General features: G+C 42.0%; 1 protein-coding gene across 1 annotated transcript; it reads left to right on the top strand.

The window, feature by feature from the left end:
* Positions 1-7879: 7879 nt before the first annotated feature.
* On the top strand, positions 7880-15453 carry IFNG (interferon gamma). Its single transcript, XM_089674207.1, has 4 exons — positions 7880-8066; positions 10809-10880; positions 12031-12219; positions 15126-15453. Exons 1-4 carry the CDS (start codon positions 7944-7946, stop codon positions 15273-15275), a joined length of 534 nt encoding a protein of 177 aa, XP_089530333.1. The 5' UTR covers positions 7880-7943; the 3' UTR covers positions 15276-15453.
* Positions 15454-24050: the final 8597 nt, after the last annotated feature.

Raw genomic sequence — 24050 nt, 5'->3', positions numbered from 1 at the left:
AGAACAGCTGCAAACTACTCTTAATAGTAATTTCTTTTTCCTGTGTACAAAGATCACCCACTCTGGAATTCATAAAGAATGGAGCAGACAGATTTTGAGAACGTGTCTCTCATGCGTTCTAAGGCTCCATCAGGGGCGGACTGACCATTTGGAAACTCGGGCACTGCCCGAGGGCCCGGGGTCAGTAGGGGGCCCCATGAGATGCCCCTGGTACCTTTTTCATTGGCTTTTTTGAATTTGGGCAAGGACACAAGGGCCCCATGATCCCCTATTGCCCGGGGGCCCCATGAGTTGTCAGTCCGCCCCTGGGCTCCATGCACACTGGCTTAGAAAAAAGGTGTTTCTCCAGGAATATTGTGTTTCACCTGTAGAAGCAGCTCAATGTTATCCTATGTGTCCATGCACATTAGGTCATTTAGAGGCAAATTTTAAGCCCAGCATTTAGAGGCAGGAAAAATTCTTCTGGTTTGCATTTTTGATTGGAGTTTTCTGGCAAAAAAATGTGGAGCACTCCTAAATGAGCATAAACATTGTACAAAAAAGCTCTATATGAGCGTTTTTTTTCTGCCAAGGGAACTGGTGATTTTTTAAACAAAGTGTACATGGAGCGTTAATGTGATGCAGTATGCGCCAAATTACATCTCTAGATATACTTGAATTCGTCACATACTGTGCCACTTTTAAAACGCACGCAAAACACTTTCACAAAATCTGTCGACACCAGGATCTTTCTCTTTACACCAAAAGAGAGTAGGTCTCACTTAGCTCCACTTTCATTAGCTACAAAGTGTTGGTATTTTATCTTGAGTTTGGCTCATTCATTGAGCCACAGCGTAAAAGTGGCACATTTTAGAACTGAATTTAGCACAAAAGTCACTGTCAGAACCAAAAGTGTTGCAAATGCTTTATGAATAAAAATACATTAACAAGAAGGATTAACACTAGAAAAATGGCTAAACAGCTTTATTGAATTCTCTGCACAGTGAGGGATATCTGTTAACTCTGTCATACAGCAATAATGGAGCAGAGAAGTCTATTATGAGTCCTCATGCACACTGGACGTTTTTAAAGCTGCTGTTTTTGGCTTTTGACATTTTATTCTACAGCCAGTAAACTCCCCAGCATGTTATCCTATGTGTCCGTGCACACATAGACTGTAATCAACGTTTTTTGGCTGGGGTGTCTTTTGGCTGGAAAAAAACCCACAAACTAGTGGGTTTCTAAAGGAGTTTTTTTTTAGTTGTAAAAATGCTCTAATGCTGAAAAACACACAAAACGCAGTAAATTGCGGTAAACCAGCGTTTTTGGACTTTTTTACCCCCCCAAATTTTGGTAAACAAAAACTCTAAAAAATATGCAAATGCGAAAAAACATGTCAAACACTACTTAAAGTTAATACAAAAACGCTGAAAAACTCATGTTTTTAATGTGACTTTACACAGCTAACGTTACCAGTGTTACTAAAACGCCCAGTGTGCATGGAGCCAGCAGATTTGAAATAAGATTGCAGGTTAATTTATAAATTCCTCCCTCTGCTGCTCTAAAGTAGAACGTCAGCAATATAAAACCTGTTCTTGACCATTTTTTAAATTGTGAATGGGTTTAGAGTGAAAATCTGTTTTGTCTACAGTGTTCTTGGACCTTTGTAAATCTGCTGACTAACCAGGATGGCAAGCACTGTGGTCACAAATACACAAAATAACTGTTGTATGTACTATGATTTAGTAGATGAGAGAAAATCCAATTTGCAATATAAGTAAATTTAGTTCTTATATGGATCCTCTGTAATCATTGGAGCAGCTGTTGATTTTTTTTGCTGTTATGGGCTTCACAAACTGCAGGTTTGATTGCTCTCCCCTGCCGTCTGGAGACTTCTGGAACATAGGAGGTTGAGCAGGGCAAATTGGATTGAATATTTATTGTGCTGAAGCCAATCCCTGGGGGGATGGTATGCCCAGTAGGTGGAAAAGGAGCACATAAATAGTCTAAAGCCTAGAGCAGCTTTAGTTTGGTCCTGGGTCCAACCATGCTGGAGGAGTCCCCAGCCTGAGGGGCCTCTCTGGGCACAAAAGCTGGAGTTACTGCATGTTCATCAAGGTCCCAAGTGTGGCATAACTGAGGCAGTGGGGCTCCCTCTAAGATCCCTAATCAAGGGATCACACTTAGCGACATGGTCTGCAGAGCTCACCTAAGAGTTCCTGGTGGATACTGCAAGGAGACATCCAGTGATCCCATGACATTGTGATCTGTGGATTGTCCTTATGTGAATATTCAGTGAATCTACAGTATCCCATATTACCCTACACCACATCGAAGTTCTTCAATAAAAAGTCCTGAAAAGAAATCCCCTAGACTGATTATTCAGCGATGAGTGAATGAACTGTTGCTGAGTGCCTGGCTGCTTCTGCACTAGTTCTTCAACTGGTTCTTTCTTTTGGGAAAGAACCAGTTAAATTACAGCTGAAGCTTTCTGGGCAGCGCTACACTTAATAATTGTCCTTCATTCTGTTTAGGGTTTTTTGCATTACAGCATTATTTTAACCATTTGCCTGCCAGGCACTTATACCCCCTTATTTACCAGGCCAATTTTCAGCTTTCAGCGCTGCCGCACTTTGATTGACAATTGCGCAGTCATGCAACATTGTATTTTGATCATTTTTTTCTCACAAATAGAGCTTTCTTTTGGTGGTATTTAATCGCCACTGGGCGCTTTACTTTTTGCGCTATAAATAAAAAAAAGTGCAAAAATTTGAAAAAAAAAAAAAAAGTTTCTTTGTTTCTATTATAAAATTTTTCAAACAGGTATTTTTTCTCCTTCACTGATGTGCGTTGATGAGGCAGCACTGATGGGCACTGATAGGCGGCACTGATGGGCACTGATAGGCAGCACTAAAGGGCACTGATAGGCAGTACTAATGAGGTGGCACGGATAGGCGGCACTGATAGACAGCACTAATGAGGTGTCACGGATAGGCGGCACTAATATGCAGCACTGATAGGCGGCACTGATAGGTGACACTGATGATGGGTACTGATAGACGGCACTGACTGGCATCACTGCTGGGCACTGACTGGCGGCACTGACTGGCACAACCCCTGGGCACTGACTGGTGGCACTGACTGGCAGCACTGCTGGGCTGCACTGGTGGGTGGCACTGGTGGGTAGCACTGGTGGGTGGGCACAGGTGGGTGGCACTGGTGGGCACAGGTGGGTGGGCACAGGTGGGTGGTACTGCTGGGCACAGGTAGGTGGCACTTCTGGGCACAGGTGTGTGACACTGCAGAGTGGCACAGGTGGGTGCACTGCTGGGCACAGGTATGTGCACTGCTGGGCACAGGTGGGTGATCTGCTGGGCACAGGTGGGCGGAGCTAGTGGGCGCACTGCTGGGCACAGGTGGGCGGAACTTGCGGGTGGCACTGCTGGGCACCGATCATCAGGGCACTGATCATCAGTGCCCTGATGATCGGTGCCGATCCCCGCTCTGACAACTGCCGGTTCTCGGCAGTACTTTCCTCACGATCTGACAGCGTGAGGAAAGTGCAGCCGAGAACCGGCACTTGCATTTCCCTGTGATCAGCGTGTCATTGGACACCGCTGATCACGTGGTAAAAGGCCGCTGTGATTGGCCTTTTACCACATCACGTCATCCTACGGACACAGCTATCATGGAGATCGCCGGGTGCGCGCCCCCTGGGGCGCGCAGGAGAGCGCGTTCTGGGAGGATGTCATATGACGTCCACTCAGAACTGGCCGGCTGCAGTGCAGCCGTCATTCGGCTATCTGCGGTCGGCAGGTAGTTAACATGTCTTAAAGCCCATCTACCTGTATGCTCTTTTTCATTCACAAAATGCACAGTCACAGTATCATCACAGGTTGTGTTTTGAGAATGGGTCGAGAAAAAAAAACAGTTTACGTAGTTCAGCTTTAACTAAAACCCCAGCAAAACATAGTTATTTTAAGTACTTCCCTATCTGAGGCCAGAAAGGCCAGGAAAACCACAGATACAAAGTAAGAAACTGTTATTTCTGCCTAGGATTCTCCACTGACCTCTAAATCATTTTTGTATCAATTTACTAACTGGTATACATTATTATTAGATTTATTGTTTTCACCATTTTAACAATACATTTTTCCAGTTTCCGTATCTGCAGTAGATCAGCAGTTGTCGTCCTCACCACTTCTAGATGCCTAAATGCATTGAATTAGTGCCATGTGATTGGCTGATTAGCAATTTGTAAGTGTATTTTGAAAAATGTTACAAAACAAAGCAGAAAGGCATGGCTAATATATATATAGTATTGGGACACCCCTCCAAATCATTGGATTTAGGTATTCCAATCACCTCTATGGCCACAGGTGTATAAAATCAAGCACCTAGGAATGCAGACTGCTTCTAAAAACATTTGTGAAAGAATGGGTCACTCTCAGGAGCTCAGTGAATTTAAGTGTGGTACCATGATAGGTTGCCACCTGTGCATCTGTGAAGTCCATCTGTGAAATTTCCTTGCAAATAAATATTCCACGGTCAACTGATCAACACTGAAACATGGTAGGGGCAGTGTCCTTCTATATGGTGCATGAGTGCTGCTGGTGTCAGGGAGCTGCATTTCATTGATGGTATCATAAATTCACATATGTACTGCTCTATATTGATAGAGAAGATGCTACCATCACTCCGTGCCCTTGTTCATCATGCACTGTTCCAATATGACAATGATCCAAAACACACATCTAAGGCCACTGTTGCATTTCATGTGGGGAATTCTGAAGAGACAAGTTGAGCATCAATCTCCATCCAGCATTCAGGCTCTAAAAGAGGTGGTTCTTGAAGAATGGAAAAAGATAGATGTTGCAATATGTTGCCAACTTGTTCATTCCATGCCTAGAAGACTTGGTACTTTCGTTATAAATCATGGAGGTCATACAAGATACAATTTAGTAGTTTTTGTTGTGGGGAGTATTCATTTTTGCATCAACTAATTTGAGTAAAACTGAAGTTTTTGTAATATAAATTATAATATTAATCTTACTTTCATTTAATGAGCTAAACAAATGTTCTATAAATCTCAGTTTTGTCAAAATTTTGGAAATTGTACTTGTGTTCATTGAGATATTGATTAAAATCTTACTTTTCAAAAGCGGTGTACTCATTAATGCTGAGCACTGTATATACAGTTAAGGAAATAAGTATTTGATTGCCTGCTGATTTTGAATGTTTGCCCACTCACAAAGAAATGATCAGTCTAAAAATCGAATGGTAGGTGTAATGTAACACTGAGAGACAGAATAGCAACAAAAAATTCAAAGGAAATGCAGGTCTAACAAATTATGCACTGACTTGCATGTTCATGAGGGAAATAAGTATTTGATCCCCTATCATTAAGCAGGATTTCTGGCAACCAGGTGTCTTTCATAAGATAACAAGCTGAGATTAGAAGCAGTCTCTTAAAGGGAGTACTGCTAATCTCATTTTGTTACCTGTATAAAAGACAACTGTCCACAGGAGCAATCAAACAATCAGATTCCAAACTCTCCACCATGACAAAGACCAAAGAGCTGTTCAAGGATGTCAGGGACAAGATTGTAGACCTACACAAGGCTGGACTGGGCTACCAAACTATCGCCAAGCAGCTTGGTGAGAAGGTGACAACAGTTGGTGCAATCATTTGCAAATGGAAGAAATACAAAACAACTGTCAGTCTCCCTAGGTCAGGTGCACCATGCAAGATCTCACCTCGTGGAGTGTCAATGATCATGAGAACAGTGAGGAATCATCCCAGAACTACATGTGAGGATCTTGCCAATGATCTCCAGGTAGCTCCAGGCCAGGGATTTTCTTGGGCAACTGGGTGTAGAGCAGATTTCATATGGGGTCGGAGGTGGTACACAAGGAGAGGCTGGCTGGCTCTCCAAGAAGAGAAAACCCTTCTGACTACTTGTACATAGTTTCAGGAAGTTGTCCTCAGTTTTACAGTTCCTTGGGCAACCCATGTGTCCCTCATCCCCATCCAAGTTATCAATCCCCTAATAAAATCCAAAAAAACAAGTTCAAGGACTGTTTACGGTCTCTGAAGTGCAAGTCCGAAAGGAAATGCGTGTTGCCTGGTTGTTCAGGACTATAGGGGGACCCAAAACTCTAGCAACTCCTAAGGGGATAGCGCTACATCAGTATCTGTAAGATTCTGACATAATGGAGCCAAATTTTGGGACAATGTAGCATGCATAAACAGGATTTACATCATCTATGCCTGCCCAATGACTAAAAAATAAAGATACTGGATGAAGCTTATTAAAATCTAAGTAGAGTAAAGTATCAACTTACAGTTAAAGGATAAATGTAATTTTAGACCAGCAGGCTTCCATTTTTCTATCCTTTCTCCCTTTAGTTCACATCTTATTCTTACTTGCATTCATACTGGGCACTACACAGCCTCCTCTTCAAAAGTCTCCGGATCTTCCTCATGCTGTGATCTCCATTCCCTCCTATGACATCTATCTTTAATCCCAATGGTGGAAGGCCTTTTCATAACAATGAATGGAGATTGTGACCTTTTGAAGAGCAGGCTTTGCATGTTCAGCAGGCCCTCTCTGAAGGTAAGCTAAACCTGCATTCACACCTAGGTAGAGCATATTCCTGGTGATTTTGAAGCATTTTTTTTCAGGCATAGTACAGATATTTTTGCGCATGTATTAATCTTCAGGAATTTGCGTCCTGAGCTAGGCAAGGAGACCAGTTTTTTGGGCATAAAAGTGCAGGTACAAAATTGACAAAAAAAAAGCAAAAAGAGAATAGGGTGACTGAGCATACAAGTGTGAACAGGGACAATCAGAAGGAATGGGACTTTGTGTAGTCAGGTGTAGTAAGGTGTACGGAAACAAGCAGAAAAATGCTCAAGTGTAAACAAGTGTTAAATGTTCAACTGAAAGGTTGCTGGGGAAGTGGTGGGAATAACCAAAAGTGCAGTTTTCCTTGAGATTATTGACTAACACTGCCATATTTGCTAGAAATGAATTGCTTGCTAAACAGATGGGACAAATTGCTCCCAAATGTGTAAATTGCAGAAGTAATATCTTGCATCAATTGCAATATTAAAAATCCTGTATGTAGTTCTAGGCTCAATAAAGAGTGGCATTTCACAATCAAACTATTTGAAATTCCTTGTTTAGCATCTGTCATAAAAACGAATGTCATACAAAGCAATTGAGACACACATTAACAGGATTTTAATGGTCATGTATCCATTGCATTTATCTCTTTTTTGTGGTCATACAACTTGCACCACAGTTTTAAAATCAAATACAGTTTTGCTGAATGAGAGTTCCTAAGCATTTGTCCATTTGCAATTAATTGGTAAATAATTTATCTGTTTGCATATTTTGAAAAGATTCTAAAATGACTAAAAATGTTATTACATGTGATTTTAGATACACTATACAGTAAATTAAAATGTAGTATATTGTTATGACAAAGTTTAAGTACACAGATGAGTGTATGCATTTTTGCACCTAAAGTGACACTTGCATGATTAAAATGTATATTATACATTTATTTTCCATTTGAAATATTTCCACTACTTAGGTCTTCAGCAATACTTTCTAAGGATTTCTTGATTTCCCAAAGCCCTTTACATTTAAGGTGGGCCTGCTTGCTGTGTCACTTAGAGGAAACTTAAACTTCAAAGCAGAAAATCCCACAAACCAAATCTACAACTACAGAAAAAACAGAAGTATCACACCGCCTATCTAACACCATCTACTTTTTTTTTTTTTCAAGCCTATGAAAAATGACTAATTGTGACGTCGTACAAAAAGTTAGGTGGGCTATAAATACCTGCTGTAGTCTCTATGAAAGATATTGTTTTTTTCACAATCTTGGTTCACTGACCTGAACCTGGTAAAAGGACACTAATTTCAATTCTGTGATTGATATCCTGAGAAACAATGACACATTTTAAGGTGCTTTTGCTCTGCAGCACTCTTCTTTACTGTATTGGACAAGTCATTGGACATAACATAGACCTCAACAGGGCAACTGCTGACATTGAAAAGCTGATAAAACACTTGGTAAGTATATCTTGTACTGTGTAGGTAACTATATGATATTTGCATAAACTGTTTGCATTTATAATATTCGTCAGATAATTTATGGTCTAATTTCCTTTTCCAGTTGTCGATAGACAAGTATTTTCTTCACCTATAAACTGACAAGTGATGGTTTTTTTCTTTTTCTTTTTTTTTTTTTACATAGATTTGTTAGCATCTCATCATATAAATATGGTAACTTTTCTATAATATGCTACCAATGTAAAAGTCCCTGGCAATGTCATAAAGAGTGAGTGATATGCTGCAAATAGTCATTATGATTTGCTAGAGTAAATACTTTTTGAACACTATTGTGACTATTCAAGTAAAGTAAAATACTCAAGTAAATGTAAGAAGCTGCCGACATGAGATGAGATTGCCTAACGTTTAGACTGCATGATTTTTTGGGAACATAGATGCCGTTTTTAGGCAACAATAATGACTTAGGCTCAATGGTTGTGGAACAAGTAGGCAACCCAGGAGACAGACATTTGAGGCTTTTGAAACATATATTGCTTTGTGACAGGTTCCCTTTAGATTGTCAGACATAGCACTAAATATTTCATACCTACAACAGTATAACGCTCATGGCGAATTGAGTGTTGTGAGTTACATTACACTTGACATTCTTTTTATTATAAATTGGCTCCTTTACTGTGCTTTAACCTATGTGTTATCTGCCATACCGCCTATTATTTTTTCTGCCAGGTGATTAGTATATTCAGTTTTCAGTGACTCTCATCATTGAGAGGAGTAACCTGCATGGAAAAGCATGATTGTGAATTGAGAAAATTGCCATTTATATCTGTCATGTGTGTCTACCTACATATCTGTTGATCGTGATACACTATATAGTTTTGGTAATGGATTTGAGGGTCATATCATGATCAGAACAGCTGTTACTGTCACAGCTGAAGCTCCTGTTCATCTTTGGAGCCAAGGCAGGTCTTTGGAGACAAGGAGATCACTGTGGGGTTTACTAAAGCTGTAAAGTGCAAAACCACTCTCACTTCAGCTTCTAACAGGCGCGGACTGACAACTCATGGGACCCCGGGGCAATAGGGGATCATGGGCCCCCTGCGTCCTTGCCCAAACTCAAAAAAGCCTATGAAAAAGGTACCAGGGGCATCTCATGGGGCCCCCTACTGACCCTGGCCCTCGGGCAGTGCCCAAGTTTCCAAATGGTCAGTCCGCCCCTGGCTTCTAACCTCTGCTTGTTCAATGAAGCTTTGACAATAAAACCTGGAAGCGGATTGGTTTCTATGCAGAAGTGAGTCTGATTTTGCACTCTCCAGCTTTATAAATAAACCCCTTTGTGTGGTGCTGCATGGAACAGATCTGCCTCATAACTATTACCACTTCCAGAAGATGAAGAAAGACAATCTCCAGCTTTGAAGGGCTGTTGGCTGTGGAAGTTAATAGCTGTGATGGCAAGTTTTGTGTACATATTTTGTATATGACAGCATAGAGAAGAATCTTGTAGTGATAGTTCAGTAATATTTAATGATTGAAATGTACTTGTTGGTCTGGAAACTTTGATGGAAACTGTGTATGTGGTCAAACATTTAACAAGTTGCTGCTTTCTGTAAGAGGAAATGGCACTGCAGCACAAAAGTTACACTACTCAGTTTTTAACTATAACCAGAACGTTTGCTAAGGTATTTTAAAAGAATATTTCTACTAGTATTTGTTTCTTTGCACCCCATAATGGAAGCTACTGAACACTCATAACTGCTCAGTTGCCTTTTTACCATCACGATGAAAATGACCTGTTTTTGTAAATGAAAGTGTCTTGACATGCACATAGTTGCAAGATAGTTTTGCAATATGACAGGTTAAGGTGAAATTTGTAAGCAGTCTTAAGTCTGTATAAACCCTTGTATGCAGTATAAGGTCAGATACAGTATATGACTATTGTACAGCATATATCTATTTCATAACACTATTGAACACAAGGTATTTAATATTGCAAGTGAAGCAATGAATACAATGCTGCCTTGCTACCGGCAGCTTCTAATTGTGAGGATTATCTGACGCTAAGTTCATTGTTCTTGGCAGATCCTAGAGAATCAATGAAAATTAAAATAAAAAAAGGGCACAAAGTAAATTATCTTGTCTCACCTTACTATTAAATGTGTACCATTTCTTCAGTCTGTTATAGACAAATGGTACAAATGTAATATAATATTTATAATTCTATAGCTGGTTCAAGTGAAAACTGTCTCCAACAGGTTTCTGAAATACTTCACTTATATAATAATGATCTGTGCTAAATAATTAATTAATAGTAAACAAATTAAAGGATCCATGCACCAAAACTTCTTGTTCAGTTCTGGAATGAAGCTGTAGAGACCATGTAATGTTTTTTACATTTTGTGACACCTCTTTTCGTGGCTCCCGGGTCTGCATATATGTTATGCCTGCATACCTGCAACACTTGTTGAATTTTTAGTTTTTTTTTTTAACAGATGTAGAATGCAATAGAAGGAGTAGGAACAGTAAAGACAAGTGGTAAAGATAAGTGAACTAAAAGTAGGCAGTGGAGGGCTAGGAACTGTGGCCAGAAAATCTCAGTATTTGAATTCCCAAAAGATATTAGAATCCAGAGGGTAACTTAACCAACCAGACTCCTCGCAGCTAAAATCTAACTTGTAAGCTGATCAATCTTTGAATCACTTGCTTTTATTTTTATTTTTAATGACAACGCCTTCTTTATAATTTCAGAATTCCAAAGACAAAAGTGATACTGATGATACAGATCAAATATTTGCAAAAGTACTGGATTCTTTTAAGGAGGTATGTTGACATAAGTTTAATAATACATTTCTTATAACAGCCAGGTAAATACCTACTGAGATACTAATGGAAAAAAATTATGGTTCTCTGAGACATTTAAATATTTTACTTAAATAACACAATACTAAGATGAATGTTGTGTTATTCATGATATTAATGTTTCAATAATATTAATAATACATGGTAAGTTGACTCCTTTATCTTTTTTAAGGCAACCAAGTCAAGTCTTTTTAGACTTTGTAGCTTTCTTTTTTGTGATCTTAAATGGAAGCTGCCATTCACTGGCTATTAGGAGTCATACTAAATATGTATCAATGTAGCCTTTATCCAATGTATTGGAAGTAAAGTCACTGTTGTGATTCCTTCCCCTTCAGAATATGTCATTATTCCAAGTGAATTTCATGTAATGAGATGTCTATTTTTTGCAATGATTATCTGTGCATAACACCATTTACAAAGGGCTTGTTTACAAGCTAAAACGCACGCGGGCTCGTTGGCATTGTATAGAGGAGGTGAGGAGTGGGGTAATATGTTGGGACAATGCATCAAGCTGTTTACTTTTTTATTTTTTTTTAAGTTATTGAAAAGTCAGAAAATGCCACTTCAGCTCTCTGCATTACAGTGTAATTATTTTCTATATGCCCTTTCATTGAGTCTGTATTGATCTATGCAGATCAGAGACGCTCAACTGACATGCTGTAAACAAACCCGGGGATACTGGATGGTAATTTTAAAGAAGCATTTGGAAATTAATATCATCAAAATAGAATGACTTATAATCATTGTTACAGGTGTACAGATGGCAGCTAGCCTATTGGTTCTGTAGTTAATATAGATCCAGACTTTTGTTTTTAAAACATATATGAAAAATCCACAAAACATTCACAAAATATGAAACATCCACAAAGATACTGTTATATCTAAAGAAAATATTGTATTGCAGGGTAAGATAGGAACTGTATTGTGCAACAATCTCAACATGCATGAACTATGGCAAAATTATGGCAAAATCAGAATTATTTATAAAGTCCACAAAGTACATTTATTAATATTATTGTTACAATTGTGGAAAAGTGTTATATATAGCTGGAAACTTTTCAACTTTTTTTCTAAGATTGCATCTCACAAAATATTCTCTTTAACTTTACAGGAAGGAGAAAAGAAACTATTGCTTAGCCAGATTGTTCCTATGTATCTGAAGATGCTTAGTTCTGTTGAAGCTACAGAAGTGAAAGACAGCATCACTAACTTGTCACTGATGTTGACTCAATCCAATGATGATTACTTGAAGCCAACTGAGCAGAAACTGAAACTACTGTTGAAGCTTAAGGATAAGCAGGTATGATTATAAAGTACTCATAATAAAACCAAAGAGCATGGAAACGCACATCAGGAGACCGCCTGGTCAAGGGGATTACAGATCAGCTTTTTATTTAGAATATTTGAATCAAAAGAAACAAAGTCAAAAGCAATATTATGTTTCTTAATTATAAAATAAGTTCAGTTTGGTCAGTTATATCAAAATCGACTTGACGGGACCTGTTGGAATTAAAAATAGTAATAAAAAGAGTTCATATCCCCAAATCACATTGTAGAGTATTTAATTTGTTAGTTGGTCAATGGATTGCAGGAGCAATGCAGTATTGTTTATAATTCTCTTCAGCAAGGGGGCTCAGCCATTTTTACAAGGAGCCCCAAATGTTAATGTGCCATTGTTCTGGGATCACAAGAGTATCTTTGCTAGTACTGGGACCCTAAGATCATATTGTTCTATTTTTTATTAGATCAAACATGTTTTATTAAAATCCTGTGCATGCATATAACCGCTTTGCAGAGAGTTACATACCAACAAAATTTATCATGTCCTTTCAGTAAAGCTCACAGTACATAATGGTGTTTTCCGGCCCAGTTTAAAATATGAATATATATGTCAGGAATACCTGGCAATGTATGACACCCCATTAAAATTTACTGTATGTATAAGGTTCACTAACACATGATGGTGATATTCCCAAAGTTATAATGGCAATATACAAAGAAGGGGGGGGGGGTTGTTTGATGCTACACTTAGAAAACTGAACCAGGAGTCTATGTTTTTGGCATGATTGACATTTCTTTAGCATAGGGAAATACTAGAAAGGTGATGGATCTTCCATCTGTCCCTGATGCATGTATTCATACCTAAATGCCTTTCTGACCAATGACACCACAAAACAGCTTATCCATGCCTTGGTTTTATCCTGCCTTGATTACTGCAACTTCCTCCTTACTGGTCTACCGTTACACAGGCTATCCCCCCTTCAGACTATTATGAATGCTGCTGCTAGACTCATACACCTTACCAACCGATCAGTGACTGCTGCCCCTCTCTGCCAATCCCTTCACTGGCTTCCACCAACCCAATGTATAAAATTCAAAATACTACCCACAGCTTACAAAGCCACCCACAACACTGTCCCTAGCTACATCACCACCCTGATCCACAGATACCACCCAAATTGCCCACTCCGCTCCTCCAAAGATATTTTCCTCTCTAGCTCCCTCATCACCTCCTCCCACGCTCGCCTCCAGGACTTCTCCAGAGCCTCTCCCATCCTCTGGAACTTCCTACCACAGTATGTTCGTCAGTCTCCACCCTGTCTGCCTTTAGGCGATCTTTGAAAACTCACTTATTCAGGGAAGCCTACCCCACCTCCGCCTAAGAACTGTACTTGAATCACCTCCACCAGATCATTCCCCGCAGCTATCATCTTTTGTATCACCTCCCCCTTCCTTTAGATTGTAAGCTCCACGAGCAGGGCCCTCATATTACTTCTGTACTGAACTGTATTGTAATTGTACTGTGTCCCTTATATTGTAAAGCACTGAGCAAACTGTTGGCGCTATATAAATACTGTATAATAATAAATGCTTAGTCTTAATGTAGCGAGTATAAAGGGATATATACTGTGTGTGTATATATATATATATATATATATATATATTCAAAACTAGTTTAAAGGCACTCACGGTTCTTGCAGAGGAGGAAGAACAAAAACAGCAGTGTTTTTATTGTCAACGTTTCGCTGAAGTTCAGTCCATCCTTCTCCATCTTGAGAAAGATGGACCGAGCTTCATCGAAACATTGGCAATAACAACACTGCTGTTTTTGATCTTTCTCCTCTGCAAGACCCGTGAGTGCTTCTAAACTAGTTTGGAATTTATATGGATTTCTTTGTGGGTGAGCACCTGGGCATTTATCTCAAATATAGAATGCCGTGGCTACCTTTTGGAACTATATATATTATATATATTCAATTGTGTTTATATCTCCATTGATGTGTTAGATCAATGCTGCAACTTTTAAAGACTGGTGCAACAACATGCACATTTATGTCCTGGGAAAGGAGGGGGGGGGGAGAAGCATAGCCAGCCATGCAGCCACTTCTGACATTAGCTTATTTTACAGGAAAATAATAGCAACCAATTCAAATGGTCTAACACATCTAATTATTATTTTCTCCAAAATCTGTTTCCCAAAGGTGTCTAGTGGGACCCATAGGCTGAAATCTGCCACACATAGCTATAGTTAACTTATTTCTATGATCGCTTTAAAATATTTAATAATTTATTCTGTTATACTCAGGCAAGAAACAATAAGAGAGGTTCAAAGTCATTTCATAATTTTAATTAACAGCCATTTTTATTATGGTATTGCTTTATAAATCATCATAGTCATGCCTAAATACAGTTAACATTTGTGAATATGTCAGTGACACCTTGGACTGCTTTTGTGCATTTTCTTTATTAGTTATTAAAGTAATATGGAGAGTATCACACATAATAACGTGAAAATGTGCTGCAGAAGGCACTCCTATAAACAATACCTATATCATTTTGAAAGTAGAAAGGGGATAGTAATACACCGAATCAGGGGCGGACTGACCATTTGGAAACTCGGGCACTGCCCGAGGGCCCGGGGTCAGTAGGGGGCCCCATGAGATGCCCCTGGTACCTTTTATCATAGGCTTTTTTGAGTTTGGGCAAGGACACAGGGGCCCCATGATCCCCTATTGCCCAGGGGCCCCATGATCCCCTATTGCCCGGGGGCCCAATGAGTTATCAGTCCGCCCCTGCACCGAATAGATGGACAGTACTAAACACAATACAATGTGTAAATAGATACTTTGATACACCACAATACAAGCACATAAACAGTGCATGCTCGTATTTTTATTAAGTTTCCATTATGTGTTCTTTTACTAGGTGTCAGATATTAAATTCCAGCGATCAGCCATGAAAAACCTGTTACGAATTTTCCGATGCACTTTTGACATTTTTGAATCTCAACATGCAAAAGAACCAAACACCCAAAAATGCAAAAGAGAAAGCAGACGAAGGAGAAGAGGATGTTAGACAGGATGAGTTTATTTCAGTCAATACTAATTTAAACAATGCTAGCTAACTTAATTTATATTATTTATCATTGTATCATTGTTTTACTATTATATATTTATATAAATAACACATTAATTTATATTTTATTTATCTGCTGCTAATGGACTAAATAAAAGTTTACAGTGTTTTCACAGTTTGATGACTCCGCTATTTTCTTCGGTACATTACATCTTAGACTTGATAGTTCCAAAATACATTTCCTTGCTAGGCTGCTAAACGGCAGAGGTACTAATTCTGTGAAATAGCTGATGATCTCATTCTGTACTTGTGAAGTGATTACCTAAAATTTCACTGCAGTATTTTCACAGAATTTAAATACAGTATCTGCATATACCGTGCCTGCATTACCTAAAATTTCACTGCAGTATTTTCACAGAAAGTTACTCATAGAACAATGGTATGGGTCGCCTGTCAGCCTTTCTGAATGTTGAATCAGCAGATGGAACCACTTAATGAAATCCCAAAGTTTGTTTATAACAGGTGGCAGTTGTAGGGGACTTTCAAGCCAAGTTACCTCAAGTGCATAAGGAGCATATGCAAGAAACTGGACCCTAGAAATAAGACACTCATATAGAAAGGAGTGGGCTATATCTCAGCAGAGATGTAAAGAATGTATTTTTTTGGTTTTGTTTTGGTTGGGGGTTTGGAGGGATTGTTGAGGGGTGGTTGGGGTTTCTGGGGGCAGTGGTGGTGGTGGGGAGGTGGGGATGGGGGATTTGGGTCCCTATTGAGGAGGTGCAGGTGCTGTGTGCACACAGAGGAGATCTTTGGTACCATCAGTGAGTGTCTATTGTGGGGAAGTTACTCCATGCCAGGGGAGGGGGCTTTCACGATTAGGAGTGATCACCAGGTCCCCGATGCAATGTGTTTTACTTTGTATGTTTTCTATGAATAAATACATTTTTGAGGTTAGCCTTTTAGGTCTGTAGCCTATTTTCTGTTTTCCTTGGTTTTTGTATTATATGCCTTAGGTAGCATTCTTCCAGATTGCTCTGGAGGCACCTCAACATTTTTTCTTGAATTCCAGTGGACTCCCCTGCTTCCCTCTGCTCCCCCCTTTTTTCCGCTTTTTTTTATAAGAATGTGAACAACTTCTATATCAGAACATAGGCTTAGTGTACCCTTAAACACTTGGGGATGGGAGCATATCCAGTAAACCAGGAAGTGGGCTGCACATGGCAGTAGCAATTAGACTCAGGAATGTTATCACAATATAACTAGACGTAGGCTTCTATTAATTTAGTCCTACAGTTGAATAGATTTTACCTTTACTACGCATTTGAGCTTAGTTTAGTATCTTGAAGCAATCCCCTTCTCCAGAATTACCCCCTGCTCTTCTGAGCAGAATAAATCCGACACAAGCAGAAAAATGGTGTCGCCACTCCCCTTCTCCTGTGAGTGAAAGGCTGTGCTGAAGACAAGCCCAGCATGAGCCTCCATGTAATACACTGCAAAAGGATGGGGGAGCGGGTGTCCTCTCCCTGCTGATCTCTGCCTTCACAAGATCGAGAACTCAGCAGCAGTGATTTATGACATAGATCGGCATCACTTCAGTAATGCTGTAGTTATCTAGGTAAGTCTGCTGACAGCTGATTAATGTCCTGCTCTATTCACAGCACCTAGCTTGTGAATTGCTGCTTACAGAATTTTACATGAGAATGTATCCTGGTCCACATTGCCACTTTAGACTGCAGGATTCCTAGAATTTTTAACATTAACCCCTTCCTATCAGCTCCTGATTAGCACAGCTCCTGTGCTGTAAGCAGAGCTGACATAGTCACTGGCACCTATGTATTCCCCTGAATGCACTCAGGAGACATGCTCGCAGGCATAGAGATGTCAGATAGCTGTGCATGTTGAGCCGAGGCTGGAGTGTGTGTATAACTGAGAGATTGTGTGACACCACATCTCCGCCTACTATTCTCTAGTCCAAAGCCACATCCACAGGCCAGCAGTTTTTGGAGGGCTGAGACAAGCTAAGGAAGCATTTTCTGAGGTACACTCACAGCTGTATTTATGTTCACATTAAAATGTATTCATTTATGGCAAAAAGTAATTTTTTTGGGGGGGTTTACAACCACTTTAATGTAGAACTATAGGCAAAACCTTTTTAAATTTCATTTTGAATAGAGTAAGGGAGGGTTTTAACCCCTGTAAGGTTTATTTTTGCCCTCGTTATCGCATTAGTCAAAACAGGAAGTGAAAGGAAGTCCCTGCAAATTAAAGGGGTTTCTTGGGGACTGCCAGGTCACCAGACCTAGTCCCCATTGGAAGATTTCCCCTCTATTACTTTCCTGGGGACAACCCTAAATTTGGGATTTTCTTTTCCATTTGATAATAACAGTAAATAGGACAAATAGAAAAAGTGAATCTCCCTAACAGGAGCACAGGCAGCAATAATACCTGACAGGTGTTCCAATCCCTCTCCACTCTATCCAAAAAAAACTAGAAAAAAAGTTTTGCCTTTAGTTATACATAATTTGTTTTACAGTTTGTGACCTGGTGTTAAGATTTTCCTTTACTTCCTGTCCCAGAGACACAATAGGATGTAATGGGAAATCCATTATTAGACAGTCAACACCACAACAGATGTCCCCATTGGAAAATTTCCCCTTACCACTTGTCCCAGAGTCAAACTGTCAGGGATCCGGGTATGACCAGAAATGTGTGGACTGACACAAGGAAGTAACAGGCTTCAGGAATGATATAATAATAATATAATTTATTATTAGCCACCCAAATATACAAACACACAGTAAACACACCAACCTTCCACTAATATTAGTATGCGCAGGAACACAGGCGTAGTCAGGGCTGGAGAGGTGGAATGGTCAGGCCGGCCGCATGGTTCTGTTAACAACCGTCTGGTGGTACCTCTAGCAGTCCTCAGGACAGGATTCCCCAGGGCGCGGAGTCTAAGTCCTAGTCTGCTTATTCAACAGGGCCCCTGATGGATGGACTTGGAGCAGACAGGAACCAGGTCACGGCCCCTGAGTACACCTGCTCATGGTAGAGGGTACCGCCAGAGGTATATGCAGCTAGAGAGCCTGATGTGAAGAGGCAGAAGGTGTGAGCAGGGATGGCTGGATCCAAGCAGGATGGATGGATGGCAGAGTTATTAGCGTAGTCAGATGGGCCGGGTCGGTAACAGCAGGTCAGCGTGGTACTAGGCAGCAGGCAGAAGAGTAGTTGGGTCACTCGCCGGGGGTCAGTAACAGGAGTTCAGATCAGATTAGGGATGTCCAGGAGAGTAGCCAAACAAGCCAGGGATCAAGCAGGAGAAGTCAGCAGAGGTCAGGATCAGGCAGGGTCGGCAGCAAATCAGATAGGCAGAAGAACAGGAACACAGGATACAAGGTACAGGGGCTCATGAGAGACAACACCAAGGGACTGATTGCAGGCCTGGTCCTGCTTAAATAGACCTCCTGCAATCAGCCTCAGGTGATGGCTTGATTGCAGGAGTGAGACCCTGGCTGCTGAAAGCACCCTCTGGTAGGAGCTGGTACTGCAGCCCACAGAGCAAGTGAGCCACAGCACCACCAGTGGTGAGTCCATTCCTGACACAAACGTAAAACTTTGGATTTGCCATTACTCTCTGTTCTGGTAAGAATGGCCACCAGGACAAACAGAATGGGTGAATCACTACTGCAGGGAAACAGACAGCAATATAAACCTTAAATATTATTATTATACAGTATTTATATAGCGCCAACGGTTTGCTCAGCGCTTTACATTATAGTGGGAGACAATACAGTAACAATACAGTTCAATACAAGAGGGATTTGAGGGCCCGGCTCCTTAGAGCTTACACTCTAGGAGGGAGGTGGGGATTATAAAAACTAATCATCCATCTGCTGCACCTCAACTCAAAAACAAAAATTAAAGAACGAAGTCTGATTCAAAATATATTTTGCTATAAAGCCCAAAAGGGAAAAGTGGTAAGTTATTGGATGCGGTCAACATTTGAAACTAAAATACTTTATTTATACTTTTAATAAACAGATATTATATTCAGTCCTCAAAATTTTCACTCGCCCGCATGCATTGGGTGAGTGGAAATAACATGGGGGTGAGCAGCACTGAGACTAGGGGTGGGTGGGAGTGGCGGCACTGATCTCCCTGCATGGCTTTCAATGAAGCAGCTGAAAACTGTGGTAGGGAGAGGAGAAGATGCGGCTTCCAGCTGCTTTATTGAAGGCCATACAGATCAGTGCTTGTAACTGCCCCACCACTGCATCGATCATCTCTGATCCTTCAATTTCTTTCCGGGCCCTCCTGTGTGCTCATCAGGGCCCAATCCCTCTGCCCCATCCTCTGCAGCAATAGGAGAAGATAGGTGAGAGGCTGGATCTGCTCTGCCTCCCCCTATGCCCACCCATACTTTAGTTTGTGCAGTGCAGAAGAGGATGTGTGGGCTGGAAATTGTATACAGAACAAGTGGCGGCTCTGTGATGCTTCTGACTGAGCATGCAAGCTGGGGACAATCCATGTAAGTTTGACCTTCCTTTCTTCCACCCCTTCCTTCCCTCCCTTCCTTCCTTTCATCCTTCCTTCCTTCCTTCCTTCCCTCCCTTCTTCCTTTCTTTTCCTTTCTTCCTTCCTTCCCTCCCTCCCTCCATTCCTTCTTCCTTTCTTTTCCTTTCTTCCTTCCTTCCCTCCCTCCCATCTCTACTTTTCCTTCCTTCCTTCCTTCTTTCCTTCCTTCCTTCCTTCCCTTCTTTTACTCCCTCCCTCTATTTCTTCCTTAATTTCTTTCCCTTCCTTCCCTCCCTTCCTTCCTCCCTTCCTTCCTCTCCTTCCTCCTTTCCTTTCCTTCATTCCTCCCTTTCCTCCTCCCTTCCTTCCTTCCTTCCTTCCTTCCTTCCTTCCTTCCTTTCTTCCTTCCTCCCCTTCCTTCCTTCCTTCCTTCCTTCCCTCCTTCCTTCCCTTCTTTCTTCCTTCTCTTCTTTTCCTCCATCCCTCCCTCCCTCCCTCCCTCCCTTTCTTCCTTCCTCTCCTCTCCTTCCTCCCTGTCTCCCCACCTTCCTTCCTTCCTCCCTTCCTACTCCTCTCTCCCTTTCTTCCCTTTCTTCCCTTCTGACTGAGCATGTGAGCTGGGAGGCAATCCATGTAAGTTTGACCTTCCTTTCTTCCACCCCTCCCTTCCTTCCTTCCCTCCCTTCCTCCATTATTTCCCTTCTTTTCCATCTTCCCTTCCTTCCTTCCTTCCTTCCTTCCTTCCCTCCATTCCTTCTTCCTTCCTTTTTCTTTCTTCCTTCCTTCCCTCCCTCCCTTTTCTTCTTTTCCACCCTTCCTTCTTTCCTTCCCTCTCTTTCTTCCTTAAATTCTTTCCCTTTCTTCCTCCCTTCGTTCCTCTCCTTTCCTTTCCTTCATTCCTGCCTTTCCTCCTCCTTCCCTTCCTTCCTTCCCTCCCATCCTCCTCTCCTTCCTTCCTTCCTTCCTTCCTTAATTCCTTTCCCTTCCTTCCTTCTTTCTTTCTTTCATCTCGTCCCTCCGTCTCCCTTCCTCCCTTCCTACTCCTTTCTCCCTTCCTTCCATTCTGACTGAGCATGTGAGCTATGGACAATCCATGTAAGTTTGACCTTCCTTTCTTCCACCCCTCCCTTCCTTCCTTCCCTCCCTTCCTCCATTATTTCCCTTCTTTTCCATCTTCCATTCCCTTCCATCCTTCCTTCCTTCCTTCCTTCCCTCCCTTCCTTCCTTCCTTCCCTCCCTCCCTTCCCTTCTTTTCCATCTTCCCTTTCTTCCTTCCTTCCCTCCTTCCCTCCATTCCTTCTTCCTCCCTCCATTCCTTCCTCCCCTTCCTCCTTTCCTTCATTCCTCCATTTCCTCCTCCTCCTTCCCTTCCTTCCTTCCATTTTCCTTCCTTCCTCCCCTTCCTTCCATCTCTCCCTTCCTCCCCTCATTTCCTTCCTTCCTTCCTCCCTCCCTTCCTTCCTTCCTTCCTTCCTTCCTTCCTTCCTTCCTTCCTTCCTTCCCTCCTTCCTTCCCTCCTTTCTTCCTTCTCTTCTTTTCCTCCATCCCTCCCTCCCTTTCTTCCTTCCTCTCCTCTCCTCCCTCCCTGTCTCCCCACCTTCCTTCCTTCCTCCCTTCCTACTCCTCTCTCCCTTTCTTCCCTTTCTTCCCTTCTGACTGAGCATGTGAGCTGGGAGGCAATCCATGTAAGTTTGACCTTCCTTTCTTCCACCCCTCCCTTCCTTCCTTCCCTCCCTTCCTCCATTATTTCCCTTCTTTTCCATCTTCCCTTCCTTCCTTCCTTCCTTCCTTCCCTCCATTCCTTCTTCCTTCCTTTTTCTTTCTTCCTTCCTTCCCTCCCTCCCTTTTCTTCTTTTCCACCCTTCCTTCCTCCTTTCCTTCATTCCTCCATTTCCTCCTCCTTCCCTTCCTTCCTTCCATTTTCCTTCCTTCTCTCCCTCTCTTCCTTTCCTTCCTTTCTTCCTTCTTTTCTTCCTATCTTCCTTCCTTCCTTTCTTCCTTTTCTTCTTTCCTTCCTTCCTTTCTTCCTTTTCTTCCTTTTCTTCTTTTCCTCCCTCCCTCCCTTTCTTGCTTCATTCCTTTTCCTTCCTTCCTTCCTTCCTTCCTTCCTTCCTTCCTTCCTTCCTTCCTTCCTTCCCTTATTTCCATTCTTTTCCATCTTCCCTTCCTTCCTTTCATTCTTCCTTCCTTCCTTCATTCCTTACCTCCCTCCATTCCTTCTTCCTTTCTTTTCCTTTCTTCCTTCCTTCCCTCCCTCCCTTCTTTTCCACCCTCCCTTCCTTCCTTCCTTCCTTCCTTCCTTCCCTCTCTTTCTTCCCTAATTTCTTTCCCTTCCTTCCTCCCTTCCTTCCTCTCCTTCCTCCTTTCCTTTCCTTCATTCCTCCCTTTCCTCCTCCTTCCCTTCCTTCCTTCCCTCCCATCCTCCTCTCCTTCCCTTCCTTTCTTAATTCCTTTCCCTTCCTTCTTTCCTTCCTTCCTCTCGTCCCTCTGTCTCCCTCACTCCCTTCCTTCCTCCCTTCCTACTCCTTTCTCCCTTCCTTCTGTTCTGACTGAGCATGTGAGCTGTGGACAATCCATGTAAGTTTGACCTTCCTTTCTTCCACCCCTCCCTTCCTTCCTTCCTTCCCTCCCTTCCTCCATTCTTTTCCTTCTTTTCCATCTTCCCTTCCTTCCTTTCCTTCTTCCTCCCTTCCTTCCTTAACTCCCTTCCTTCCCTTCTTTTCCATCTTCCCTTTCTTCCTTCCTCTCTTCTTTCCTTTCCTCCCTCCATTCCTTCTTCCTCCCTCCCTTCTTTCCTCCCCTTCCTTCTTTCCTTTCCTTCATTCCTCCCTTTCCTCCTCCTTCCCTTTCCTTCCTTCCTTCCTTCCTTCCTTTTTCCTTCCATCTCTCCCTCCCTTCCTTCCTTCCTTCCTTCCTTCCTTCCTTCCTTCCTTTTTCCTTCCATCTCTCCCTCCCTCCCTTCCTTCCTTCCTTCCTTCCATTTTCCTTCCTTCTCTCCCTCCCTTCCTATCTTCCTTCCTTCCTTTCTTCCTTTTCTTCCTTCCTTCCTTTCTTCCTTTTCTTCTTTTCCTCACTCCCTCCCTTTCTTGCTTCATTCCTTTCCCTTCCACCCCTTCCTTCCTTCCCTTCCTTCCCTTCCCTCCCTCTATTCCTTCTTCCTTTCTTTTCCTTTCTTCCTTCCTTCCCTCCCTTCTTTTCCACCCTTCCTTCCTTCCCTCCCTTCTCTTCTTTTCCTCCTTCCCTCTCTTTCTTCTCTAATTTCTTTCCCTTCCTTCCTCTCCTTCCTCCTTTCCTTTCCTTCATTCCTCCCTTTCCTCCTCCTTCCCTTTCTTCCTTCCCTCCCATCCTCCTCTCCTTCCCTTCCTTTCTTAATTCCTTTCCCTTCCTTCCTTCTTTCCTTCCTTCCTCTCGTCCCTCTGTCTCCCTCGCTCCCTTCCTTCCTCTCTTCCTACTCCTTTCTCCCTTCCTTCTGTTCTGACTGAGCATGTGAGCTGTGGACAATCCATGTAAGTTTGACCTTCCTTTCTTCCACCCCTCCCTTCCTTCCTTCCTTCCCTCCCTGCATTCTTTTCCTTCTTTTCCATCTTCCCTTCCTTCCTTTCATTCTTCCTCCCTTCCTTCCTTAACTCCCTTCCTTCCCTTCTTTTCCATCTTCCCTTTCTTCCTTCCTCTCTTCTTCCTTTCCTCCCTCCATTCCTTCTTCCTCCCTTCCTTCCTTCCTCCCCTTCCTCCTTTCCTTTCCTTCATTCCTCCCTTTCCTCCTCCTTCCCTTCCTTCCTTCCTTCCTTTTTCCTTCCATCTCTCCCTCCCTTCCTTTCCTTTCCTTCCTTCCTTTCTTCCTTTTCTTCTTTTCCTTACTCCCTCCCTTTCTTGCTTCATTCCTTTCCCTTCCTTCCTTCTCTCCTTCCTTCCCTCCTTCCTCTCCTCCCTCCCTGTTTCCCTCCCTCCCTTCCTTCCTCCCTTCCTACTCCTTCCTCCCTTCCTTCCCTCCATTCCTCCTTTTCTTTCTCCTTCCCGTCCTTCCTTTCTTCCTTCCTTCCTCCCCTCCCTTTTCCTTCCTGGCTCCCTCTTTTCCTCCCTTCCTTCCTTTCCTCCTTTCCTTCCTTTCTTTCATTCCATCCTTTATTCCACCTAAAATATTTAACAGTGCCATTTCATGAGATAATTTATGAGGGCATGTTTAGGGGTGGAATTAGGGGTGGGGCAGAGTAGGTGCTGGGTGGGGCAACTGGTGGCGAGTAACTCTTGAGTCCTGGC

The sequence above is a fragment of the Staurois parvus genome, unplaced genomic scaffold (assembly GCF_062004578.1).
Source record: "Staurois parvus isolate SC_StPar_1 unplaced genomic scaffold, SC_StPar_1.0 ptg000147l, whole genome shotgun sequence".
NCBI lineage: Eukaryota > Metazoa > Chordata > Amphibia > Anura > Ranidae > Staurois > Staurois parvus.
This window is presented reverse-complemented; position numbering and strand designations above follow the sequence as displayed.